Genomic DNA, 25,500 nt, shown 5'->3' on the forward strand with positions numbered 1-25,500 from the left:
CGCGTTACAATCGTTCCGAGGCTCGGCGGATGGAAAACGCGAGCTAAGTGGGACGAATATGATTACCGGCCGGAACGCGTTCGCGAATTGCGTTTAAACGATCCGGCGAGCTCTTTGATTGGGCCGCTCGCGTACCGCGGCGAGCATAATTCCGGAAGGTATGCGCGGGCTCCCAGGGATTCCGCCGGGAATTTCGTCCCTGTAAGGAAACACGATTATTCTCGATTAATTATTAATCGAGCGTTCTTTTCGCGGCGCTGCGCGACCTTTGATGCTGATTAATGGACAGCGGATCGGCGGCAGATTTATTAATCGAGTCCATTAAACCCGGTAATATATTACCTTCGACTGGCCGGACGGAACTCGTTACACGCGACCCGCGGAGAATGATTCTCGTACTGTTGGACAAATATGCACTTTGTATTCCGGCGCACACGCGACGCGGTAATACGCTGTGACACTGCAACGGGACGCGATCCGCGCGTTCCCGTTCGACGTTTCTGCCTGTGCGCGCATATTTTTCAACCGGTTATCGCGCGGTAGAGGAAGCACGCGTTTCCCGAGTTTCCGGGGAACTGGGCGAGCTGCGAATTAATGGGCGTTTGTTTTTGTTATTGCGGTTGGTATTCAAACATTCCGACGGAGGCGCTCGCGAAGGGAAGCCGGGAGCGATAGCTCGGCGATTTGCAATTCCGATCGAGGGAAGAATCGTAATCGACGCGTCTATGCTGTCACTTGAGATTCGAGGGAACGTTTTAAAAATCAGAGGTCGACGGGCAGTTAGTAACTCTAGTCGATGAAAAAATCATTGATTTTTCTATTCTCCATACTGTAGATAGAGGCAGCTAGAAACGAACAAGCTGCTAGTAACTCCGATCAAAGAAAGTATCATAATTACCGTGTTCCCGTGCAGCCGCTTGGAGGTTTACACTAATTTCCGAGGTTCGCTTCCAAACACGCTTTCCCGGAAGCAAACTCCTGGCAACAGAGGATCGCCGTCGCGACCGACTCTTCCAGCGGCGGAACAAACAGCGCGAAGTCCGAGTGAAGTCCGCAACCGCGCGTCTCTCTGGATCTCTGTCCGTTTACATAGAAAACCGCAATAAAACGATATCCTTTGTACCGCCGCGTATTAGGAAGCTCCGGAGGCCGAGGAGCGCGCCCGCAAAAGGGTTTTCCCGGAGCAAGAAAATATTCTTCCGGTCTCTTTGCAGCGCAGCTCGGACTTGGACGCTGCCCGGCCGCGGAAATTTAATTAACGCGGCCGTAATTGCGAGCGGCACGGCGCGAAAGCTCTTTGAGGCTCAGCGGCACGAGGCGCTCCGTGGAATAATTCGGTCCAGGTATCGGTGTCATCGAGAATTTTCCTAGGGAAACGGATCTCTCGCGTTCCTCGGCCTGCGGAGCGTCCTAAAACTAGCTTCTCTCTGGACCGGCGCCGTCGGACTCCGCCGATGCCCCGGGATTAACGAACTCCATCCGGGAACAGCCTAAGGCGGCGCTCACCTCCGAGGAACTGGGTTGAAACTGTTAAACGTTCCGATAGCGTAATCACGGTTAATATCGAATTAATTACTCCGGAGGGCAATTATCGGGTCCGACGGCGCCGGTGGACGATTACGACCGTCCGTTCGACGTGCGTGCTCTTTCTCTTCCAATCTTCGTTGTCCCCGAAAGAGTCTTCGCCTTTCCCACGCACACGACGAACTCGAACCTAACTTTACAACGATTAACCCCTGAGATCAAACCCCTTGACCAACTACCACCCCCCCGCCCCACACCCCCGAATACCCCAATTTGTTTTACTAAACGCGATTCTCTAGCGAATCTCAAACCGCTTTTGACTGGGAATGCCACCTTTTGTCTTTGTATTGTTCTTTCAGTGCCACCTAAAATCACGCCTTTCAGTTTTGCTCGCGATTTAAGCGTAGGGGACCGTACTAGCGTACAGTGCGTGGTCGTGACTGGCGATCTGCCACTGACGTTCACGTGGCTCAAAGATAACGTCCCGATAGAGACGATCAGGACGTCGCTGGATGCATCGTCGTCCAGCTATAGCCGCGTGCAGGCGCCGGCCAGCGCTGGGGACGCGGTTAAGGGGCCCAAGCGGGGCCCCAGCGCCGACGGCCACGGCGGCGAACAGTCCCCGAGAAAGGCCATTACCGTCCGGCAAAATGACGCTTTTACCAGCGCCCTGAGCATTAGCACGATCGCACCCGCGCACAATGGCACGTACACCTGTCGCGTGGCCAATGGCGCTGCCACCGTCGCTCATTCTGCACTCCTTCACGTAAACGGTAAACGCACACCGTTCGTGGACTGCCTCGCGCCAAGCCGCACGCCGACAGAGGTGACCGTCCCACGTGGGAGGTGACCTTTCGTATCCTTGCCCCAGGTTCGCCACGTGTGTCGAAATTTCGATCATTAGGGGTCTAACTTCGTGTAAGACGAAAGCTTCAGGATTCGCTGCGATTCTATCGAACACTAGCTTGAATTTGAAGATTATTTCTGTTGCTCTTGTTAATCAAATAGTATTCCGTACACACGTGGAAGCCTAGTTTCCTCCGAGAGGATTCTAACCCATTTTTCTATCGATCCCGTCGAAGCAATCCCGGCGCGCCCGCATGCCTCGGCGCGCCGCGCCGTTGCACGTTCCCCGATCTATGCTCCGCGACGAGATTAGTTCGTTTCCGTCCACCCTATCGGCGCATTGATTGGGCATTAAACGGCATAACACGTCTCGCGTGTTAATCTCGAAGCGTGCCGGGCCCGATCAATGCTCCGATGCCTCGCCGGCCGTGCCGAGCCTCGAGAACGGCGAGGAAAAGCAACGCAACACGCCCGCATATCGATCCTCAGCCATCCTCTCCCCCGCGCGGCTTCCGATTCCCGGGATGTAATAAAGACAGACCGGCAATTTTCCAGCCGGCAGGGTTATACGCGGCCGGTGGAAAAGCGGCTGATTGATCGGCCCGCGGAACAGCGGCCGCCGCGAATCGGCGTGATCGATCAGTCGGCTCGCCGCGGCGTATCGCGATGATCGATCCTCCTCCCGGCGAAAGGAGAAACTTCCGTTCGACCGGAAGCCCTCGAGGAACCTGTTTCCCGCGCCGATCGGGAAACACCGAACGATCTTTGACCTTTTTTCTCGCGCGTCACCTCTGTCCTCGTCGGCGGGCCGAGTTTCTTAAGCACCGAGTACACTGGAGAGATCGTTTTGGATGATTTCGCCGCCACCTCTGGCAACCGGAGTCATTCGACGCGACCTGTTTTCTGCTACATGCTAGTCCGAGATGCACGCCTGACGGGCACGTTCAGCGGGCGACAGCGGGACGCAGTTCCTTTTTTTCAACCGGTTTCGAGCGATCCTTCATGGAGGAATTTCCTTCGGCGTCGTCGCTGCCGGGCTCGGTTTTTCCATGGATTTTTGCGTCGTTTTTCAAAGTTCACGCCGGGTTTCGAGCGCGGCGATACGTGCCTCGCGTCGCCTCGTCGCGGATTATTAGATTTCAATTTAGATCGTCGGACACGATCGCGGCGACGGAACGATCCGCTGGCACGAGTCCTCCGCGGTGTCCGTCCCCCTCAGCTCGCTGGACGTGCCGCGAATTTTCGATTCTCTCTTTTACTTCCGGTTTTGATCGTTCTCCGGTTTTACTCTGCCTTTCTCTTTGTCTACTTCTTTGTTTCACAAGCTGCCTCCTTCTGCCTCTCTGTCTGACTTTTTCTGACTATCTCTCCCCCTCTGATCCTGTGATCTTTTCTTTGCCTCTTTTCCCGATCCTCTAACTCTCTCTTTATCCTCTTCTTATCCTCTAACTCTTCCCTTGCGCTTCTCTGATCCTCCAACTCCTTCGTCTCTCACTGATCCTCTATTTCTCTATCTCTGGCTTTCTGAATCTACCATGTTTGATTGATTCTATTTCTCTGGCCCACTGTACACTTCTCCGTCTGACCTTCTGTTTCTCTGTCAGACTCTCTTCGTTGCTGCCACTCTTCCTCCCTCTGACTCTCTTGATTTGTCTGTGATTCTATCTTTCCATGCTTGATTCTCTTTCTCTGCCTGGCCCTCTATCCCTCTCTGTTTCTTTGCCTGACTTTCTCTGTCCCTCTTTCTCGCTCTCCTCTATCTCTGTCTCTGTCTCTATCTACTTCTATCTCTGTCTCTCTCTATCTCTATCTCTTTCTCTCTATCTCTCTCTCTTTTTCTGGACCTGGACACACTCAACGATCCTGCACGCTGTTTCTCTCTTGCACGCCTAATTTGCACGCTTCGATCAGATTTACTATACGGATACCATATATAACTCTTGACACGTGTATCATACATATATATGTGTATCTATATATATGATCTTCTATATGTACATGTAACGGTATATATACCACTTTTGCCAGTGTTTCATACTCTCGTTTGTGCGAACGTAATTTCTTTTAGTGTGTATCGAAGTCGACCAAGTATGTTCCGTAGATCGTACTTTATCTGTGACATCGAAGCGCCACGCGAGAGACGTTTCTAATTCCTCCGACCCCCTCCACGCCGGTCGCAGTCTTTCTCTGTTCCGACAAAATGGCGCTCGCGAGCCGTCCTCGACTCCCGAAATGACATGTCTGCTTCCAAATTCAACCGGAAACCGCATTGAGACTTCTCGTTTAACCTTCGGAGGGTGAAAGTATACGTAACTTCGATATAATTAAAGTAAAATACACGCGTCGAATTCGCGCGTCTCTCATTTAATGAAAATTCAATGATCGATCTCGTAGCAATGATAATTACAGTGCCGTAATCCGACGGACAAATATTAAACATTCAAGGGAAAAAGCGTCACCTCTGAGAGATTAATTTTTAATTACATCGCGCGTAAATTTCAATAACGACGAACGGAGTAATATTATCTGCATAATTGGCGGCGTCCGTTCACAAAGGGTTAATAGAATTTCAATAATTACCAGTGTTGATTTCATCGCCGCGATTTTACCGGTACCGCGAGTCGATCGACATTTCGAGAAACGGAAATACTGATTAAAGTCGCCTGCTAATGGGGCCGGCACGGACCCAGCCACCGTCGTCCGAAGGTTAAAACCGCGCGGCGTTGTCATGGCTCGATGTCACAGGCGTGATACCGCTTCCACGTAAAAGTAACCGTTCGTGACTGGTTTTAATCTTCGCACAGAGCCGTGTATGCATCGTTCAGCATTACCATACATACATTATATTCGAGAGTTACCTACACGTAATGTCTTTCTTTTTCTATGATTGAGTATCGTGACACGTTTCTCCATCTCTATGGTAATTTTTTGTGAACCGACTGGATCGTAGACGCGGTCCGGTGTAGTAGGACTCCATATATCTCTTTTTGTCCCGTTCGAATGAACTTCACCGTCACCATTGTTGCTCTCGATATATACGGGGCGGCGCATGGTGGTGTAGATTTTCTAATTAGGAAAACGAAAATTCGAAGATCCTTGTTAATCGGTACTTACTTCATTCGATTTTAATTGGTATATTCTCGTGCATTATAGACTGAATTTAGGCAAAATCAAATCATTAATATATAGTAATTTTCTAATAGTATAATTATACCTTAATCCATGAATAATAATAAATATTTAAAGAAACAGATTACATAGTAGGAGGATTATATATTAATCACCATTTACTTTATTCGATATTAATTTATATATTCCCATGGATTATAAATTGAACGCAACCAAAATTTAATTGATGAGGTTATAGTAGTTTTATAGTAGGATAATTATATTCTAACCTATAAATAACGATAAATAAGTAAAGAAACAAATTATATAGTAGATATATATTTAAAAGATTCGTAATTTATTAATATATTTGCAGTGGTTAGACCTGTAGCACTTGTCATTGTTGATTAATAGAACAAGTATTTCTCTATCGTGAATCCTGGACGTTTTCCCTCCTAATTATACAATCTAGACCGCCGTGCTGCGGGAAACTTCTTCGGCGGCGCGATTATTCGCGGAAGAAACCAAAAAAGAAAGGAAAATCAATATGAATCGACACCGATGCCGAAAACACATTCAATCTCGCAATTAATTCGAATAATTCCTGACCGTGCGCGTTCAATCCCAAGGAAGATTTCCACCGGGACGGCAATCAAATTCCATATTTACGAGCGCAACCGGTCGTATCGGTGGATTGCAACGGTTTCAATTGAATTCTCCGCAAACTCGGTCTCGGAGAAACACTTCTTCCGTCGCGATTCCGCATGCAAAACCACCCGCACCGTCCGCGATTCGATCGAAACCCACCGTTGTTCCTTTCCAAGCAATAATCGAGTTCGAATTAACCCTAGAATTACCGAGTAATTAACCTACAATCCGACCAGATATTACTACGAAATATCTAACATCACGAAATAAAATCAATTCGATATTAACATCTGACTCTAAACATCGGAAAATCGATTTCCTCTATTTCTACCGATATTTAACACTATCATATCACTCCCGAAATCAAAGTACCATTTAACACGGCAATTCTAGCGTAAAATTCGAAGTACGCCCAACGATTCCGTCTCTCCCCGAGAATCTTCCGAAAGCAACGCGTCCCGCAATTCTCCTGGCCCATGCGTTCACCGATAACCGTGCTGCCAAGAAACTTCTCCAACGCGCTGTATCTGTGTTGTATCGTACGATCACGTTTTTTGACCGATATATTCTGACCGAATTTCATTGTCACTATTACACTAGTAGTGCCAGTACCTTGTTCTTCCTTTTCTCGTATACATATACGTATACATACTGTATACACATATAAACATTATATACATACATATAATTTATATACGTATACACAGTATATATACGTATATTATAGAGACTATGCTATGTTTCACGCTCGAGATACTCTCTATGATTTTGTGTAATAATCACCATCATCATCATTGCTCATCGTATCATCCGCCATTGAAAGTTTCACCATTGGGACCGTAGTAAATTGTGCCGCGGGGGCGGGATCGATGCGAGGGACCTCCGGACGGGTTCGTTACTCTCCGCGAGTCTATTTCCGTGTTCGATCTCTGTTCTACCCCGTGTCCGGGCCATTTAAATCCGACCCGCTTGCGAGATTCATCGATCGGCTCGAGATCCCTCGCACTCCCCCCGCCCGGCCGCCGGCATTCCCGCTCGTTTCGGTTTTATAATCCGCTCGTCGTCCTATAGAATCTGGTAAGTAACTCAACGACAACCGGATCGCGGTGCCATTCATAATTCGCCGGGCACGAGTGCCCGTAATTATGTGGAAATTAACGTCGCTCCGTCCGTTAATATATCGGGCAAACTGAATCGAGCCGCGTAACGCGACTCCTTTCTTCCGCGACACAGTTCCGTCTTTTTCTCTTTTATTTCCCTGATTATTGGAATTTTAATACTGTTTCTTTCTGTGTGTCTGTGTGTGTGTCTCTTTTTAGGTTCGCCGGTTATATTTCTGCGATGGCTACTGGATTTTAATTTTATTTTCTGTGTATGTGTGTTTGAAGGTTCATTGATAAATGGAGTTGATGTTTTTATAATGATTTTTCAGGATGAATTTACACGTTTTTTTTCAGGGTTTCCGTTTGGTTTCCATAGGTTCTTTCCGGTGGTTTATTTATTGCCGATTGGAGTTTCCGAGCGTGGTAACGGTCGCAAACTATGGCGGCCGCAGGATGGTTCATTAGGTTGCAGTGAAATTAGCAACATGAGTACCACCGGTATTGTTTTGGCCAACAAGAATTTAACCGAGTTTAACCGACGTCGGTGTTAATCGACAATATTGATCGACTCCGCTTCCGAAATACCGCCGCAACGGTTTTAATTGCATTCGCAATTACCTTGTTCCTTTATCCGATTTTCAAGGTAACTTTGTTCTCGGCGGGATTTTATCGATCACGCGGGGGAACTCAATTAATTTCTTTTTTCGAACAATTCCGGCGTTTCCATCGAGCGATTCACTCGCGTTTTCTATAAATTCCGACCATATTTTTAATCTTCGTTTAATCTCCGACTCTAAACTCCTCGCGAACCTCGCGTTCCTCTATAAATATCTCAAAAACCGATTCAATCACTTCGATTCACTCTCAAAAATACTCAATCCCGACACATTCAATTCAATCTCAAAACCACTCGAACCGGGCGGCATTCAATTATTTTTTAAAAACATCTAAATAATTCAGCGTCTAATTAATCCCAGAAAACCCAATCCTAGCACATTCAATTCAATCTGAAAACCACTCAAACCTCGCGGCATTCAATTATTTTTTAAAAACATCTAAATATCCCAGCGTCTAATTAATCCCAGAAAACCCAATCTTCATGCATTCAATTCACTTTCAAACCACTCAAACCTTGGGGCATTCAATTATTTTTTAAAAACACCTAAATATTCCAGCGTTCAATTCACCCTCGAAAACCCTGAAACCTCGACACATTCAATTCACTCTCAAAACCACTCAAACCTCGCACCATTCAATTATTTTTTAAATCTAAATGCTCCAGCGTCTAATTAATCCCAGAGAACCCAATCCTAACACCTTCAATTCACTCTCAAACCACTCAAACCTCGCGGCATTCAATTATTTTCAAAAACATAAATAATCCGCGTTCAATTCACCCTCGAAAACCCTGAAACCCCGACACATTCAACTCAACCTCGAAAACCCTCAAACCCGGCAGCATTCAGTTGACTCTCGCTTACGCGGGAACCTTCGAGCGTTCAATTCACCCTCGAAACGCCTGAAATCTCGACACATTCAATTCAATGAATTCCCAAAGAGGCTCGACCGCCCGTCGACTTGCGAATGGCACCGCGCGGAAAGGAGCCACGAGTGTTCCCCGCAATTAACTCATCCCTCCGGCGCGGGGGTGAGGCTAATCCGCGTAAAAAGTTGTCCGCGCCGGGGAACACGGGCAGCCGGGTCAGGTGGGACAGCGCTGCGGCTTCGAAGTTTCGATCTCGGCCAGGCCGGCCGTCTCCCGGACGCTTTATCGCCGGCCCGGCAAGGGCTTACCGGCGAATTCTCGGCCCGGTCGCCTCGTAAAGACGCATCGACCGACATTAACAGTTACTCCGGGTCATAAATGTTCATTTTCTAGCCGGCGGCGCACGTGAACGGCCCGCCATTTTTCACGGGCTCCGGCCTTCGGAACCGAGCGCTTCGCACCTGTCCCGTGCTGGACCTGGGTCACGTAGCGAGGAGAACGCCGGGGGAAGCTCGGCGTGAGCGGGTTTCCTCGGTTAGTAGACTAACCAAACGAAATTCGACGGTTCTCGCGATGGCCTACGTGGGACAGCTGCGTTTCGCGGCGGAATATATTCCTAACGCCTTGATTGCCGTGGCACTTTCAGGTTTTAAACCTGATGGTTGAGATAAGTTTTCTGATGGAAGGTTGAAGGTAGGATCCTTCGTATCAATTTCTGTTAAGATTTGATCTGTTTAATGTAGCACTGATCATGTAATTTTCGAATTTTGTTCAAATGTTTCTAAGTTTCGAGTCTCTTAATTTCCTAATTTTCGAGTAATCTGATTTCAAGCTTCCATGTAATTTTCGAATTTTAGTGTTCACGTGTCTCTAAGTTTAAGGTTTCTTAATTTCCTAATTTTCGAGCAATCTAATTTCAAGCTTCCGTGGAATTTTCATGTAATTTTCGAATTTTAATGTTCAAATATCTCCAAATTTCAAGTTTCTTTATTTCCTAATTTTCGAATAATTTCTTCCAAATTTCCATTGGAGTTTCTTAATTCCCTAATATTTAAGTATCCATATCTCCAAGTTATCTAATTTCGAGCTTCCAAACGTCCAAACTTTCTTAAATTCCCAATCTCCAAATATTCCAATTTTGAAACCTACACCTCGCACAGCTACATTTCACCATTACTAACCCATTAATCACCACATCCGTATCACGCACGTTACATCGACGCCATTACTACCACCCGTGTCCATAAGAACTATGTCAACCGAATGCGGGTGCCGCGGCAGTCGAAGCGCGATAAATTCCGAGCCGATCGAAGGGGAGAATGTCGAAGAAGCAAACGAGATCCTTGTTCCCGGCGATCTCCTCGCTCGGGCAGCCGCGCGACGAGACTTCGAGTTCACAAAGGCCCGCGAACAAGACGAGTTTTCGCGTTGCGGTGATATTACAGGCGGCCTGGGTCGCCGGCGGCCTTTTTGCAGATCGTTTTGGACCGTTGTTCGCCGCCGAGGGAAACATTAATTACGCTCGGAGCGGATTAAACTGCTCGCGCGCGCGGCCTCTCCGGCATCCAGACGCTGCATTTTAATGTTAATTTCAGACGTTCGGGAAGAAGATTTATCAACGCGCGCCGTTGCTTTCGACGCGAGGCCGACCGTTAATTCCGCGCCGCCGAACGACTCCTCGATTCCGACGTAATTATCTCGGCGAACTCTTCCCGGCGTACGATGCACCCTTTAAAACATTATTCGCGTTCGATGCTCCGGTTGCACCGCGATCCTTCGCTGCGCGAGTATTCGACTGCGGAGCTTCGCGCAAATATGCATCATTATCGGCGAACGAGAGGGTGGAAGCCGCCCTTGAGCCAAATTAAACTGATTTCGCGATGGTTAATTATTTAGCGATAACCGATCACTTGGCTTCCCTGTATCATTATATTCTCCACCGAGCTACAGTGGAAACTCAAAACAACAAGCTATTACGTTCACCCTATATTTAATTCACTACCCAATAATGAAAATTCTGAATAATACAACAAACTTAAATTTCAACCGTTTCATACGAGCTTCGTATCCATCGCAAATGCACGGAGTTCCTCGTCTAATTCACATCCGATCGCAAACCTCGACTCACCTATGAGTATACTCGCGTTCAACGAGGTGTTCTACATCGCGAATGCGCTCGTACTTCAATTCTAACGCGAACTGTTATTTCAATTCGGAATTTACCAACGAAATCACATAATACACCCCGACAGCGAATAATTTACACATCTGAAACTTGTTTAAGCCTTTCGAAACACGTGTCCTATGAGGTTCATCCCAACGTATCCGCATCGTTGCAGCTGGCTAAACGATAACAGCCCTCAGCCAACTGTAACAATGCCAAAACGTTGATAGTTTCCTATAGTGCACAGCTCTCAGCCGAAAGCCTCAAACACGAACAGTCCAATCCGCGTTGAATCTAAACTAAAGATCTGTTCGCGATTGATCTGTTTTCTACTTCCTATCTGTTTTGCTTCGTTCAGTTTCACCAAAAAAAATATAATTTCGCGCTTAAAAGTACAATGCTGAAGTAACAGTGATTCTAACAATTCCATCAACGCAGGTTGATTTTGAATGCGTTTCTACGTTTATTGTTGAGACTGGTATCGATTACGCGAGCCGATGTTAACTGATGCTAAAAAAAAAAGTCGGCATATTTATAGGAATCGCATCTACCGAGCCAATCAGCGCGACTTTTGTTTCTCGCGCGACAGCGACGGTGTGTCATTTTCGGGCGCGTAACTGTTATTGAAAGAAAAATCGAAGTCTCGTCGCTGCACCCCCTGTAAGGCGGTTGATGAAAGGCCCCGCCGGCCGATATTCCAGCCACGTGCCCCGTAGACACCTCGGCTAGGTCGTAAGAGGTTGTCGGAGAGAGGAGGGTGTCGTCCGTTTGGTCGCGCCACGCGTTGTAGGAGTGTGCGGTTTTGCGGGCCGGTGTGACCAGGTATATGCATACTATTATCCACACGTCACGTTTATAGTTCCACCGCGGATCCCGCCGTTTTATTTCGAGAACGGTGTCACGGAGGGGATGAGGACACAGCTAATGTGTTCCATGAGCCAGGGTGACCGGCCGTTCAACGTCACGTGGTTGATGGACAACAAACCGATTCAGGTCAGGCCCGGTGACGGCGCGTCGTCGACGTCTTCGTCGGGCGGATCCAACCCGGCCATTGTCGAGACCGGGGACAACATACAGATAAGCTACTTTCCGCCGTTTTCCAGCATCCTGACGATAAATAACGTCAGCGCTAGGCACAGCGGGAACTACACGTGCCAGATCAGCAACGTCGCTGGCCTGGCCGAGTACTCGGCCAGCCTCTCCGTTGCTGGTTGGTGTCTCAAACGAGCAAGAACAAAAATCGACATGGTAGCTGTAAGAACCTGTGTACATAAGACCGTGTGGCGGCGATCCGATATATACTCGTCTATATCTGTTCCCTCGCGCCCGTGTCGCGGCGCGCGCGCGCGCGCGGCTGCTGCGGATCTCTCTGCGTCTGCCTGTTATCTTTGATGGATCGCGTTTCGGGGACACGCGGGGTGTCTGACGCCATTGCAAGCCTCGATGAGGGTCCGTTGAGGATTGGTTTGTTGCGCGATTCTTGGCTTCGATTGTTTTATACGGGAGATGAATGGAAAACAAGTTTTGTGATCATTACTGATGAGTCTGAGAAGTTCGTGTGGGAATCAGTGTCGAGGTAATTTATATCTGTTAGCGTTTGTTGGATTATTGTTTAACTTTTCTTTCGAGTTTTCGTAGAAGACAGCGATTGCAGGGAACGAGGTTTACAATGTTCTCGATTAATACGCAAATTGAATTTTATTTTGTGATCATAAAGTAAATGGACACCGGTGTTTTATAAGAATTCGATGATCTCGCGTTAAAGATTGTGAGAATAGAGGAGAGAAGGGAATGATAAGGTTAGTAACGATCTCGAGGAAGTTCCCTCGACTTTATCGAAGGTAACGGGCATACTCAGAGCGATCATTCCAGATGTTCCGCGCCGTGCGTCCGCGTACACGCGCACACGTGTATATATATGTGTATATATATACATACTACCGCACAGAACCAAAACAGCCATGAGGAGCGATCGGAGTACGGTGAGTTCCCCGAGAAGCGCGAGATCGATTCCGCGTCGCGACGCGACCCGCGCCTCTTATCTCAACGCGATCCCATCTTCCAGCAGTCCTCGCGATTCCTCACCGGTGACGCTCCGCGTCCGGATTTTCAGTTTAACAGAGGAATACTCGTAACACTTTCAATCTAACGGTGTACATGTGTTGCGAAAGTTTCGGGAAAGACTGATGATAAGTTTACACTAATGGTTTCACTGTTCTTCAAAATATTAACCCTTTGCACTCGAAAGTTCTTCACTAGAAATACTCAATATTTTCCGACGAGATATAGAAGACATTGTTTGAAACTAATCTAAGAAAATTCACAGATAAATTCAGCTACAACGCTATTTTATTTAAATATTTCACATAGCAGTACAAAGTTTAATTTAAAATACCAAATATTCAACTTCATAGTTTTCATCAAATCAAGTGGTGACTGTGAGTCACCTCTCGAGTGCAAAGGGTTAACACTCGCATTAAACCGTGCTTTCAAAAGTTCTCTATAAAAACTACAACCGTGAATTTATTAAGATCTCAGCTTAGGTATTAGCAAATCATTCTCTGATCGTTCCCTAAAGAATCATCTGTACAGCCATTGTAAAAGAAATTAGCAGTCATTTTATCCACCCAGTAGAAAAATCTACATTTACGGAAATAGTCAGCTGAACTTCTCGAAACTTTCGCTGTAACCTCCGTACCAAATCAAGAGTAGATAGAGTAAATCACTGCTCCTCAAAATCGCACAGCTGAAACCTCAACCACCCCTATCAGAAACCGAAAGCTCCCCATCCCATCCAGAGCAATAACAATAAAGACGCAAAGGCTGTTCGATCCCACCGCGAAAGCGAGTGTCCCGAAGCCAAAGGGGCAATATTTCATAAACACAGCGAAGTGGCATCGACGATGAAGACAGCAGTAGCCAGCAAACGGTCGGTTCCGAGGGAACTTCCCTCGCAGATGTTCCCGGACGATTCTTCGAGGGGCCGGGACAGCCGAGTGCTCCGCTCGCAATTACAGTTTCCCAACTACGGCCTTTCCGTGCATGCACCGAGACTTCCTGCCCGGTAAGCGCGGAACGATGAACACGTTTTTTCAACGAGCACATTCCCCAACTCGAATGCTCATTTCCTGGAACGACGGTCGTCCGCCCTCTGTTCCCATCGAACGGCATTATAAGCCTAGTTGCCCCGCGCGGAAGTTAAGGGGGACGCTCGAAGTTCCCCCCGCGGCCGGATCGCGGCTCGACGCGGCGATCCGGCCGCGCAGGGAAATTAGTTTCGAGTTCTCGAGGTGGCGCGGTAATGCGACTTTTCAAGAAGTTCCCGCCCGACGATTCCGAAAGTCGGCGACGTCCATTTCTTAGGCGGCGATCGAATCTAAATCGCGCACGCTTCGACGTACGACTGAGATCGAGCCTCTGCGACAGGAAACGAAAGAAGAGGATCAGGGCAGAGGAAGAGAGCAGTTGAAACTGACTTCTAGAATGCGATCGTGGATCGCTGGGATGATACATTTGGTTCGAGTTGTCGGGATCGATACGAGAAGACTGATGAAATATGAATAAAACGATATTGATAATGAATAAAATATTTACAGGGTAATATTAACCCTTAGCTCCAGAAGTTTTTCATTGGAAATACTCAAGATTTTTTAATGAAATGCCGACGACACTTCAAACTGATTTAATGAGACATCGTACATAAATTAAAGAAAGAGGCTGTTTAATATCAAAGTTTAATATCAAATACCAAACTCTATAATTTTGCTGTGTCAAATCAATTGGCTAAAGAACCAGAGAAATAGTAAGATGCTGAGAATCAACAGTAGCAACAGTAGCTCCTTCAAAAGAAGATTCCACGCTCCACAAACACGATCCAACGAATTTCCTTCGCAAAGTCCGCATCGCTACCTCGATTCGATTTCTCTGGAAGCTGCAAACCCCGGCGATCGCGGGAACAATTCACTAAACCGCAACAAAGCGGCACTCTAATCTCCGCGCGCGTTTATCAGGGAGACCAGGAATCGCTATAAAAATCACGGTAAACAACAATAGCCGCGGAATCCGGGAAGCAGGAAGGGAATCATGCCGCGGCTCGCGTTAATCTTCGTTAAGCTGGATTCTTTCGGTAACGATAGAGGCCATTACGGAGCGCGTTTCCTCGGGCCGGGAAGAGGAGACCGGTGTTCCAAGGTGCGCGGCCGCGAATGTCAACGGTATTAAGAGCGTGACAAGCCGCCGCGGCGTGTAATGTTCTTCCCCGCCATTCATATTCACTAGATAGCGCGAGCCAGCGCCGGCAAAAAACCCCGTAAATCCGCGTTACTCGCCTATACCGGGCCGGAATCAATGGGCGCGCGCGTCCGTCGTGATTCCGATAGCCGGCTTTTTCCCGTGGACCCGGGTCCCATCAAATAACACCCGGGTCCGCGTTTTGTCCCGCTAACGAACAGTTTTCATAGCCGCCCGCGGTCCGGCGCGGCCTCGAAAATACGAGCCGTCCGCGGAACAATGCGCCGAACGTAGCTCATTACTCGCGGAAATAAATTTCGCCGGAAACCGAGCGAACTGCACGCGTGCACTCGGATTTCCCGGATAGTTCTGGAAGCCGGGCTAGGGGATGCCCAGCCTCGGGACGGGTCTGCGAGCTATCGATTCCACCGGCGGCCCGAGCGGTCGCCGGCTCGATCTTAGCGGAACAGCGGAACCGTCCTCGTGATATTGACGGATTCGACCAGCTCGAGGGTATTAGGAGGACTCTAAATCTGAGAGGCAATGGGCTGGATACTTCGGAAACAAAGGCTCGTAAATTAAGCTGCGGGAGCAGTGGAAGGGGCTGGGCTGGACGTTCCGCGTTGGACCTCGCTTGGACGTGTTTGTGACGAGAGGCGACGCTGATTAATGATTATTGTATTGTTAGTCGAGAGGACTTTCTGGCGACCTTTGTGTGGAGGTAATAGAAGATTCTAGATTCTAGCAGATGAAATGAAGAAATTAATTTCAACATAGATATATGAATAAAAATGTGTATATCGATAAACGGAAGCAGTTTCGAGTGAAAGACCCACGGAAGAAGCTGTGTAAAGGGTAGTAGAAGATTCTAGAAGATTCTAGAAGATTGACGATGAAACGAAGAAATTAATTTCAAGCTAACATAGATATACGAATTAAAATGTGTATATCGATAAACGGAAGCAGGAGTGAAAGATCCACGGAAGAAGCTGAAGGTGAAGACTGGACATCCCCTAAACGACACGCTTCGAACAGAAGCGAAGGAACCGAGACTGTCGCAATAACTGGAAGATCATAGGAGCCCATTTCAATCCCCAAGCTCTCGAACACCGATTGACGGAAGCATTAAGCCCGATTCTAATCGTCCGAATCGCAACAGCGAGTCCGATCGCCGACACAACAAACTTCCCGGAATCCACTAGAGGGCTCGCGATAGTTCGCAACGCAGCGCGATCGACTGGAAAATAGGGTGGCGCGATTTCCGGCGATCAGCGGAACGTTAGGAGCGATAAGACCCAACGATGGCGTCCTAGCCGCGGTAACGATAACGGGCGAGTGGCCGTGCGGCGGCCGGTATCGGCCGACCGATAAGAAACACCTGACTTTCCATTTGTTTTCCATTATTATAGCCGCGGCAGCCGGTCCCGCCGCGTCGTTCCAGTATATCCGGAATACGGCCGATGTCCCGAGAATCGGACGACGATACGAGCAGGAAGTGGGCAAACGTCTGGGCGGGGAAGACGCGGTAACGGCGGCCGCGCGCAGATAAACGCCGCCGTCGCGTTCACTCGCGCTATCGGATACACGTGTCCTAATGTCCATGAAACGACCGTGCGAGCGGTCTCGTCATTTCAGGAGCGTTACAGCGGAAACTTCCCTCCCGGAGCTGGGTAATTCAAGCGTTTCGTGCTCGAGAAGGAGCAGGAGGATCGAGCATCCTTGAAAAAGGCTTCGAAATACTGGTTGAACTTGGAGCTTTTTAGCAAAGTCTGTGTACACGCTGATGGAGGGTCCTGTTGGCGTGGTTCAGAGGATTGACTTTCGTAGCTTTTTGCTGGGTATTTAAGGGAGTTAATCTTGAAGGAATAGGAGAGAAAGAGTTTGGAGAAACTGGGGAGCTGATGTGTGATGATAGGTTGATCTGGAATTGTTGTTTTGAGATCCATCTTCTTGAGACTGGTAGCTAACGAGCTAACGGCATGTCTCTGATCCCTGTAGCTCTTCGAGTTTTCAGGAGAAATGGAGCTTCTGGGATATAGTTTTGTGGGCAGTTTTGAAGACTCTATCTAGTCCCTAGCAAGATAGAAAAAGAATGGATTTTCATGGATAATGTTAATGATACTTTGATCAATCCCTAAGTATCTTAGCACTAGGTTTGCAGACATTCATCGCAGTTTCGTCTATTGTTACTAGACAAATTGATATTCTTCCTTAGAAATTAGAGGTTTCAAAATAGATGATTTTGATACGTGTTCGTGCAGTTGCGTCAATCTAAATCGATGCAGACGCGGATGATCAGAAAATTGTATGTACACGCGTCAAATTGACGACACAAACCTAGTGTTAAAACGGACACGGGAGGATTCACGACACGATACCCCGGTTAATGTAAACATTTCACGCTCCCGAAGGAGTACGAGGATCAAGGATCCTCTCGCACGTATCCGTGCACGTGCGGCCGCACAGCGAGTTATTACTGATGGGAGGCTCGTGCCCGGAGGATTCAGTGATTAAGCGACTCCCCGCGCGCGGGGAAAGCGTTTCGAAAGAAGATTACGCGCTTTGAGGACGGACGCGAATTATTAACTGCGCCGCTGCGAGCTTAATCAACCGAAGTACCGTCGTGTGTGTTTGTTGTTCGACTACACCTTGAGGATCGCGGGACCGAGTCTGGGATCCGGATGCGGTCTGTTTACGGACGGATGTGAACTTTGGAGATAAGTCACTCGTCTAATGAATTAGTGCGGATCGCGGGGACGGTCGAACGTTGACGAGTTTTGAATGCGGAGCTGTTCGGGCTTAGCTGATGGCTCCGGGACAATGGTGTCTGCGGCTGACAGGTACCGAGAATTGGGAAATTACTTCGGGAGAATGTTTATTGTACATTCGTCGCGAATTACGTGTGTTGCTGCTGTTGACCCGCAGTCGTTAACCCCTTGCACTCGAAGCTTTTTAGTGGGAATATTCAAAATTCGAGATTTAGGTGAGATCAATAGAACTACTGTGCATTTGATGTGACTAATGTGTAATACATATAAAAATTGTAATAATAGATTACTCTCAGTTTATTCAGACGTTCGTTGTAGTATTCGAGACTATTTTCATGATCATTTCGAATATTCTTTTAAAATTATTGCGATTATTCTTTAATAATTGCGAAACAGAAGAATCGGAACATCGGAAATAGATGAATTAAGCAATAGAGTTATTTTATTTCGATATTTCATATATTGATGTATTATACAAGGCTTAATACTATATGCTTAAATTATCCTAATAATAGCGAAACAAAAGAATTGAAACATTGGAAATACATGAATTAAGCAATAGAGTTGTTTTATTTCAACATTTCATATATTGGTGCATATATGAATATACGTAGCTTAATACTATATGCTTAAATTATCCTAATTTTGCTATATCCAATTAAGTGATGACTAGAGTCTCGTGTGCAAAGGGTTAAATTACAGACTATTCATCGGAAAATATTATTATTCGATTCATTGATTACTCAGACTCGTTGAAGGCTAGAGCTATTTTCAAAACTGTGTAGAACATTACGAGTGTAACACGATAAGAATCTATTCTATTCCGAAGTGGACTTCGATTTCTATTCCAACAATCGAATGCCAGCCGAACGTTACTGCAACTTAAAACGCAGTGGCTGGATTGAAAACGGGGCCGAGATTTCAGTAATGTTTGCCCATCTCGCCGAGTGGAAGGATGAGCGCGTTCGAGGTCCTCTCCGCGTTCATCAGCGACCGCCATCTTTGCTTTCTGCAACAGGTTTACGAACCAGCCGCCTTTTATCGAGAATTTTGTGTTTGCTTTTGTCTTTTGTCGTCCCCCACCGGGGGGAAGTGGCGAGCAAACAGCCGCCGCAAATCCTCCTTACCAAAATGTTATTTCTCGAAAACTAAGTCGTCGCTCGATAGTTCTCAAACGGAAGCAGAATAAGGTACTTGACAGCGTTGTATTTAAGACTGATTCTATTAGCCTCTTTCCCCCAATGAAATCTTCACGATTGTTATTGAAACAGTGCTCATAGTGAAATATTACAGTTTATTCGAATCCTATGAGTTAACACGATTGTCATCGATATATCATTTACATTTATCGTTATCAATTATCATAGGTAACGTCAATCTTCAAACAGGACCCAACAAAGAAATTTAAGTCTTCTAGCTACGTCAGAAACTAAAACTTCCAAAGAGAAACAATGATTTTCTTTAAAATGAAACTTCCAGGTGTTCCATTTATAGTCTCGAAAAAATCACGTCGAATCATCTCGTGGCCACCGTTCCATCGGACCAAGTCATCCGAGCAATCCCAGCCATCCAAATCCCCGAAAGACTCGATACCGAGCAGCTGAATTCAGGTTACTGGGTTCGAGGACTGTTTCCTCGAATGCCACGAGGTCCGCATTGCGCTCTGCATAGTGATTCCGTGGAACTGAGGCGGATGGGGGTGTCTAACCGGAAGTAGTCCTCGAGACGGTCTAAAAAATCAGAAAATTTTGGACCTCCAATACAGCTGCAATCACGGCAGATTATTGGGTCAACTTTCCTAACTTTCCTAACTTTTCTGAAATCCACAAATACTAATCAGTAGTATTTAAAAAAAATCAGAAAATTTAGTACCATTGCTTTTTGACCCCCAAAAAAGACAACTGCAATCATGGAAGATTGTTAGCTCAAATTTCCTACCTTTCCTAATTTTTCTAAAATCCACAAATACATTAGTATTTATTAGTAACCTTATTCATTAGTACTCATCAGTAGTCTATCCATTTATTTAATACTGCAATAATATACCATCATTGCCAATCGTAAGCAATCATCACCACAAAATTCGCCTTAAAACGAAAGTCACAAGCAAAGGAAACCGGCGATCCAGAAAAATGACGAAACCGGTACTCCGATGATCCTCATGGCAGCAGCACCTCGCGAAGCAGCGACGAAAGGGCTGAGAGCGACTGTAAAAAGAAATGAAATCAGACACGACCAACCCGATAGGCCTTATATAGCACACAACCGACAACCGGAAGTCCAGGGGTTCTCTTTCACGCACGAGAGCAGGGAAGGAACGTTTCCTAGGGGACGCAGGCTTAAACCGTGAATCCGTTTTCCTTTGTTTCTAATGCATGACCGACACGATCGGGTCCGTCCCGTTGATCCGGCGGACGCGGGTTTCTTTCGTTGCAAATCGGTAAACCGGGACAGCACGTTCACTCTACCGGCGGGCCGTTTAATCAGCGCCAAGCTAATCCGTCGACGACGCGGTAAGGTCACATACTCGAAATGAGAGATAAAGAAGAAAACGGCGCAGAGTGAACCAGACGTATTTTTCCTTCATCGCTGTTGCGTTCGTCTTCTTTCGTTTCGGTTGTTTACTTTTCGTTTCGTACGCACGCCGCGGGCTGTCCCGTCGTTCAGCGACGAAGCACTCGCGGCGCACGGACCGCGACGCGAACGAGAACGTCGCGGAAACGGTTCGAGAGCGCTTCGTCCGAAACTGTAATTTGCGTGAACCGTAGGCGACGTTGCATTAGACTGGTGATCATTTTTTTATTTTAGCTACCTACATACGACGGTGTCCTGATATGCGCAACTCTGCATGACTCGATCGAAACTATTGTTTTTCTTAGCGATTTTTGTTACGACACTCCGGCGGAACGTTCTCGAATATTCCGGCGAACGTCGGTTCGCCGCGTCGGTGCGCGCGAGCTCGACGCGAAACTTCGGGACCGCCTGCGAGCCGATACACCCTCATGCGTATCATCTCAGCATTTTCGAAGGGAAGTTCGGACGCAGATGCCGATAGTTCGAGCTGATTTTCAATTAGACTTTACAGAAGTTTTTCGTTTTATTTCGAGTCCGTCGTTCTCGTGGCATTCTCACGCGCATTTGGTTCGGAGCGTTTCGTTTACCATTCTTCTTTTACTTTCATTCACGGCGCGTTGTTCATTAGCTAGACAGTATCATAACTATCTTATTTAACTGTATTAATTGTAGCGGTTTCGTGTACCGAACAGATTATTACTTTAATATTGTGCTCGTGCAATGCAACCCGGTATGTCTGTGACAGATCTGTAAGAAGCATGCGATCGCGTAGTTAAACGTTTCTGGTTCATACGTTTCTCGTAATCAGTTTCTTTTCCCTCGTTCATGGTTATATTTATCTTCTGTCTCTATTATACGTATAATAATATATACATATATCACATGGCAAACGTGTGCACGCGTGTAGAACGGACCCGAATTCCGCACGTGTGCACGCCTTTCAAGAGCAACTTGGAATGACGATGGAAGAATGTTGGAAAGCAAACGTTTTTATTATATCCATATATTTACTGTGTGCCTCGAGTTTTCTGCGTGCCTTCTTCTCCACGAGTATACATATATACATATCTATATATATATATATATATATAACAGTAACATTGAGAAACCTAGATTTGCGTTGCTCGTGATGTTGTTTCTTTTCATTCGATCGAACGCAATCACCATTATGTATTCTGGATCTTTTTCATTACTTGGAATGATGCCTGCCCGTGTTTCTTATATTTTTCCAATAATTCGTGCATGCGACACGTTTACTCCCCCACCCCCCTCCCTTCGATCATCACCGCGGTGTATACTTTGTCCGAGCAACCGGGAATACTCGTTACCGACGAATGCTTCTTATTTTACCGTTACACCCCTGCGTTCTCGATTCTCGTTCTATTCATTTCCACCATTAACGCACATTATATTCTGACCGGTAATGAATACACACTCGGTACCACGCGGCTCCTCTTTAATTTCATTACCAAGCACGCCCGCCTGTTCTCTCCCCGCGTTTGTTTTTTCGTTCCCCCTTCCAAGGATGCACGACGAGTCTTGTTGATTCCTCCTCTCAATGGTTTTATTCAGTGGTTCGTTCGTTATTTTAATTGCTGCTCGAAGCCCCCTGTCCCAGGTAATTAGTTGGAGCCCCGCCCACGTTCGGACGACGAGCGAGCATAAAATATTTTTCATCCCTTCGATATCGACATCGTCAATTCAAGTAGTCCAAACATCGTCACACGGAAACGAGACACGCCCGTGTACATATACACACATACACACACATACAGACGTGTCAGAACAGAGAATACTACACGTTGTTGTTTCACGCACACACTTAGCGACCCCGTAAGTATGCAGTAAATACAATCGAACCCGTTGGACATTGCATGCGAGTAACGGACACGCACACGAGTGTGGACCTGTGAACGCACCGACACTCATGCGCAGAACACATACACATGCATACGTGCATACACACACGACACGACACGACACGACACGCGACAGTAGAGACAATAGTAGATCGGGGGCCGGTCGCGACGATCCCCGTCGCCGGAAGCCGACGTTCGATCTTCCGGCTCTGACCGACGTCCGCGGGAACAATGGCTAATTAGCGCGACGGAAAATCTTTCGCGTCAGTCGACGTCAAACGACGCGACGCGCGTCGATTGGCCTCCGCGATTCTGTCTCGTCTTCGCCGGTGTCCGACGTTTCCCGCCGGGATAATGGAAGGAAACGATCTAACGTGCTTCTTTTCACAGATTTCGTGGATTGTTCGTTGGGGAATTTTAATTGGAAATTGAATTTGGGTATGTATGGGGCTAGAGTGGGTTAATGTTACGGGGAAATTTTGTTCTCATTTTTGAGGAATACGGAACGAAGTTTAACCATTATGATTTATTTCTTAGCTATGATCGATACTAATGATTAAGAAAGAAAAAATTCTGATGCTCATTTCATGTCTACGTTTACTCCAAAGATTAACAGTTGATAATAGGAAAAACAAGAAATAACTTAGCTTTCTCAGTTTCATTTTCGTCACGATTCTGACACGATATAGGTCAAGGGGTTAACCCTTTGCGGACGAAGATTCTTAGAAATATACAAGACCTTTAGCAGATAAAGCTGAATTATATATCAAACGCTTAATTAATATAAAAAAAGGAAACTTCGTGATGATCTCTTGCTGTTCGAGTAATTAAATCATTTGTCTGCGACTTAGTCTTCCAAACATGAACATTTCATCTCGTCGAAATGTCGACAGTCGTCCGCAAAGGGTTAATTCTGAGATCGAATTGAGTTTAACGAGTCTTAGCGAATCAAGTGTAATAAATGAAGATTCTTATGAAATTGTTTAACAAAATCGTTCGTTAAGCTTTTGTCTATCGCGACTGATTAGTCTCGGAAACGTGAATCTTCTCAGAAATCGGTCTATCGATTCAAGTTAAATAATTCCTAGCGCGCCGAGGCTACCGAAATAAAAGTTCTCACGGAATTTCTCGGTAAGTCATTCGTTGATCTGCGATCTAGTTTCAATCGCGATTGACTAGCCCCAGAAACCTAAATTCCGGCGGAGCATCCGCAGTCAAATCACGAGCCCGCATTTTATTTACAATTCACGGCGCCCAACGAATTCATCGATATAAATTCTGTTCAATATCCCCGGCAATCCGGCGCGCGATTCTATAAAGGTGAGGCAAGTCCGCGCAAGTGGAATGCAGCCGTACACGAAACGAACTTGGCATTTGCCGCGCGTTTCGGCGTAAAAGGATCAGATGTTTCGGGACGAGGCATTGTCGACTCGGCCGGAATACGTTCCCGCGGACAAGGCGGATCCGGATCGAGATCAGGACGTGAGGTGACACGGGAAAAATGGCGGACAGGCGAGGTATACCTGCCAGGGAGCTCAGGAGATGGCGTTCGGCTGTGATTGCTTCTAGTCTGTTCCAGTCTATTGGAACGACCTTTGTAAACGGATAAAGATACAGGCATTTTTGGGATTGCTGGAAGTTACGACAATTAGTGACTATTCAAATTTACTGATCGTAAATTAGTCCGACAGCTGAAAGGTTGCAACAAGCTAAAAGTATTGAGGACAAGGAGAATTAGTAGCATTTGGTTTTTCCAAGCGTAGGGTTTCGTGAATATCAGAAACTAACGAAACTTTGTGATAATATTCGATTAATTGATATTCGAAATTTTGTGCTAATATTAGATTAATTGATATTCGAAATTTTCTGCCAATATTAGATTAGTTATAATTCTAACCACCCTATAATTCACTGAGAACCCAACGCAGTTAAGTCGATCTCTGGATATTCTCTGATTTTTATAAATTCTAATGGAATAAATAAAATTCCTTTCAGTTATTAAAGGATTCTCTACGTCAAAAAGCTCTTTTTATAGCTTCTGAATCCTTTCTATAACAATTTCTAAAGCCACAACATTAACTCCAATTTTCCTCTTCTGAACTAAACTACATTAGCTTCTAAACGACTCAGTTAACACAACCATGATAAATAAAAGAATTCCCTGTAACTTTAGCTTGCGGCTAACTTACGATCAATGAAATAGCTAACTATCATTCAATCGAAAACAAGAAGACAGGGACGAAAGAGGTCTTTCGGCATGCATTTTATTCATAGTTTCGATTGGTTACGAGCAGGTGTGCAAACGAATCTGAAATCGACGTCATAAACGAGACGAGAAGTGAACGATCATCAGCATTCCTCAGCCTAGCCATCGAGCGATCTCCCGACGGTAGCTAGCCGTAATTGATGGCGTTCTTCGAGTCCTCGGATCCTGGAGAGGCGTCGCCGACGGGGATCGGTTCGAGATCAGGCCGCGGATGAAACGCTCGTCCGAAGCGAATCGGCGAGCCGGAAGATTTTAAGCCAATTGGATCGTATTTTTAGTGCCGCCGCGGTGGACGGTGGAACCTATCGACCAGAACGCCGTTGTAGGTCACGGCGTCTCCATCGCCTGTCAGGCAGAAGGATTCCCCGTTCCGACCGTGACTTGGAAGCAACCGATTGGTAAGTCATGACTTCTTCAACGATCGTAGCGTAGCTCGCCAGAAGATGGCGGTCCCTTTTCAGACCGCTTTTTAATTAATAATTAATACGGTGGAACCTCGGATACCCGAACCAATCGTTTACATTTCTACTGTTCCGTTTTATGGTTCAACTATGGGAAATTTATTTGTTCATCGGAATCATCTTGGTTGTAGTTTAGGTAACTGAGGTTCTTGTATTAGGATTCTTAACCCTTTACAGACGGAACTTCGGTAAATATAGTCTTTTAACACGTTCTGTGCCTTGGAAATTTTTGTCATATTTTGCTTATGAAGTGTATTAATATTTTATTTAAGAAATCAATAGTTTTTAAGGGACACATGGTTAAGAATAATTGTATACGTTACAAAGCACCGAAAAAACCACGAAACGATATCAAAATATATAAAATTAAAAAAAACTTGAATATAACTTAATATTTTATTTAAAAAATCAAGTTATATTCAATTTTTTTTAAATTTTATATATTTTAATATCGTTTCTTGTT

The 25,500-nt window shown here is 46.2% G+C and overlaps 1 protein-coding gene and 1 long non-coding RNA gene across 4 annotated transcripts in view; one reads left to right on the top strand and one right to left on the bottom strand.

The window, feature by feature from the left end:
• The window catches only part of LOC116430230 (cell adhesion molecule Dscam2), a 298,794-nt gene that overhangs the window by 226,893 nt on the left and 46,401 nt on the right, over nucleotides 1-25,500 (top strand). For all 3 annotated transcript variants that reach the window (XM_031984053.2, XM_076368698.1, XM_031984052.2), the window contains exons 11-12: nucleotides 11,739-12,089; nucleotides 24,855-24,974. In XM_031984053.2, the coding sequence (XP_031839913.2) occupies nucleotides 11,739-12,089; nucleotides 24,855-24,974 (471 nt within the window). The remainder of the gene's footprint in view (nucleotides 1-11,738; nucleotides 12,090-24,854; nucleotides 24,975-25,500) is intronic.
• The window catches only part of LOC143174647 (uncharacterized), a 55,909-nt gene continuing 49,346 nt past the window's right edge, over nucleotides 18,938-25,500 (bottom strand). The window contains exons 2-3 of the long non-coding RNA XR_012998863.1: nucleotides 19,924-20,084; nucleotides 18,938-19,607 (exon numbers count right to left, since the gene is read on the bottom strand). This is a non-coding gene — a long non-coding RNA (uncharacterized LOC143174647). The remainder of the gene's footprint in view (nucleotides 19,608-19,923; nucleotides 20,085-25,500) is intronic.

Source organism: Nomia melanderi, chromosome 6 (assembly GCF_051020985.1).
Source record: "Nomia melanderi isolate GNS246 chromosome 6, iyNomMela1, whole genome shotgun sequence".
Classification (NCBI taxonomy): domain Eukaryota; kingdom Metazoa; phylum Arthropoda; class Insecta; order Hymenoptera; family Halictidae; genus Nomia; species Nomia melanderi.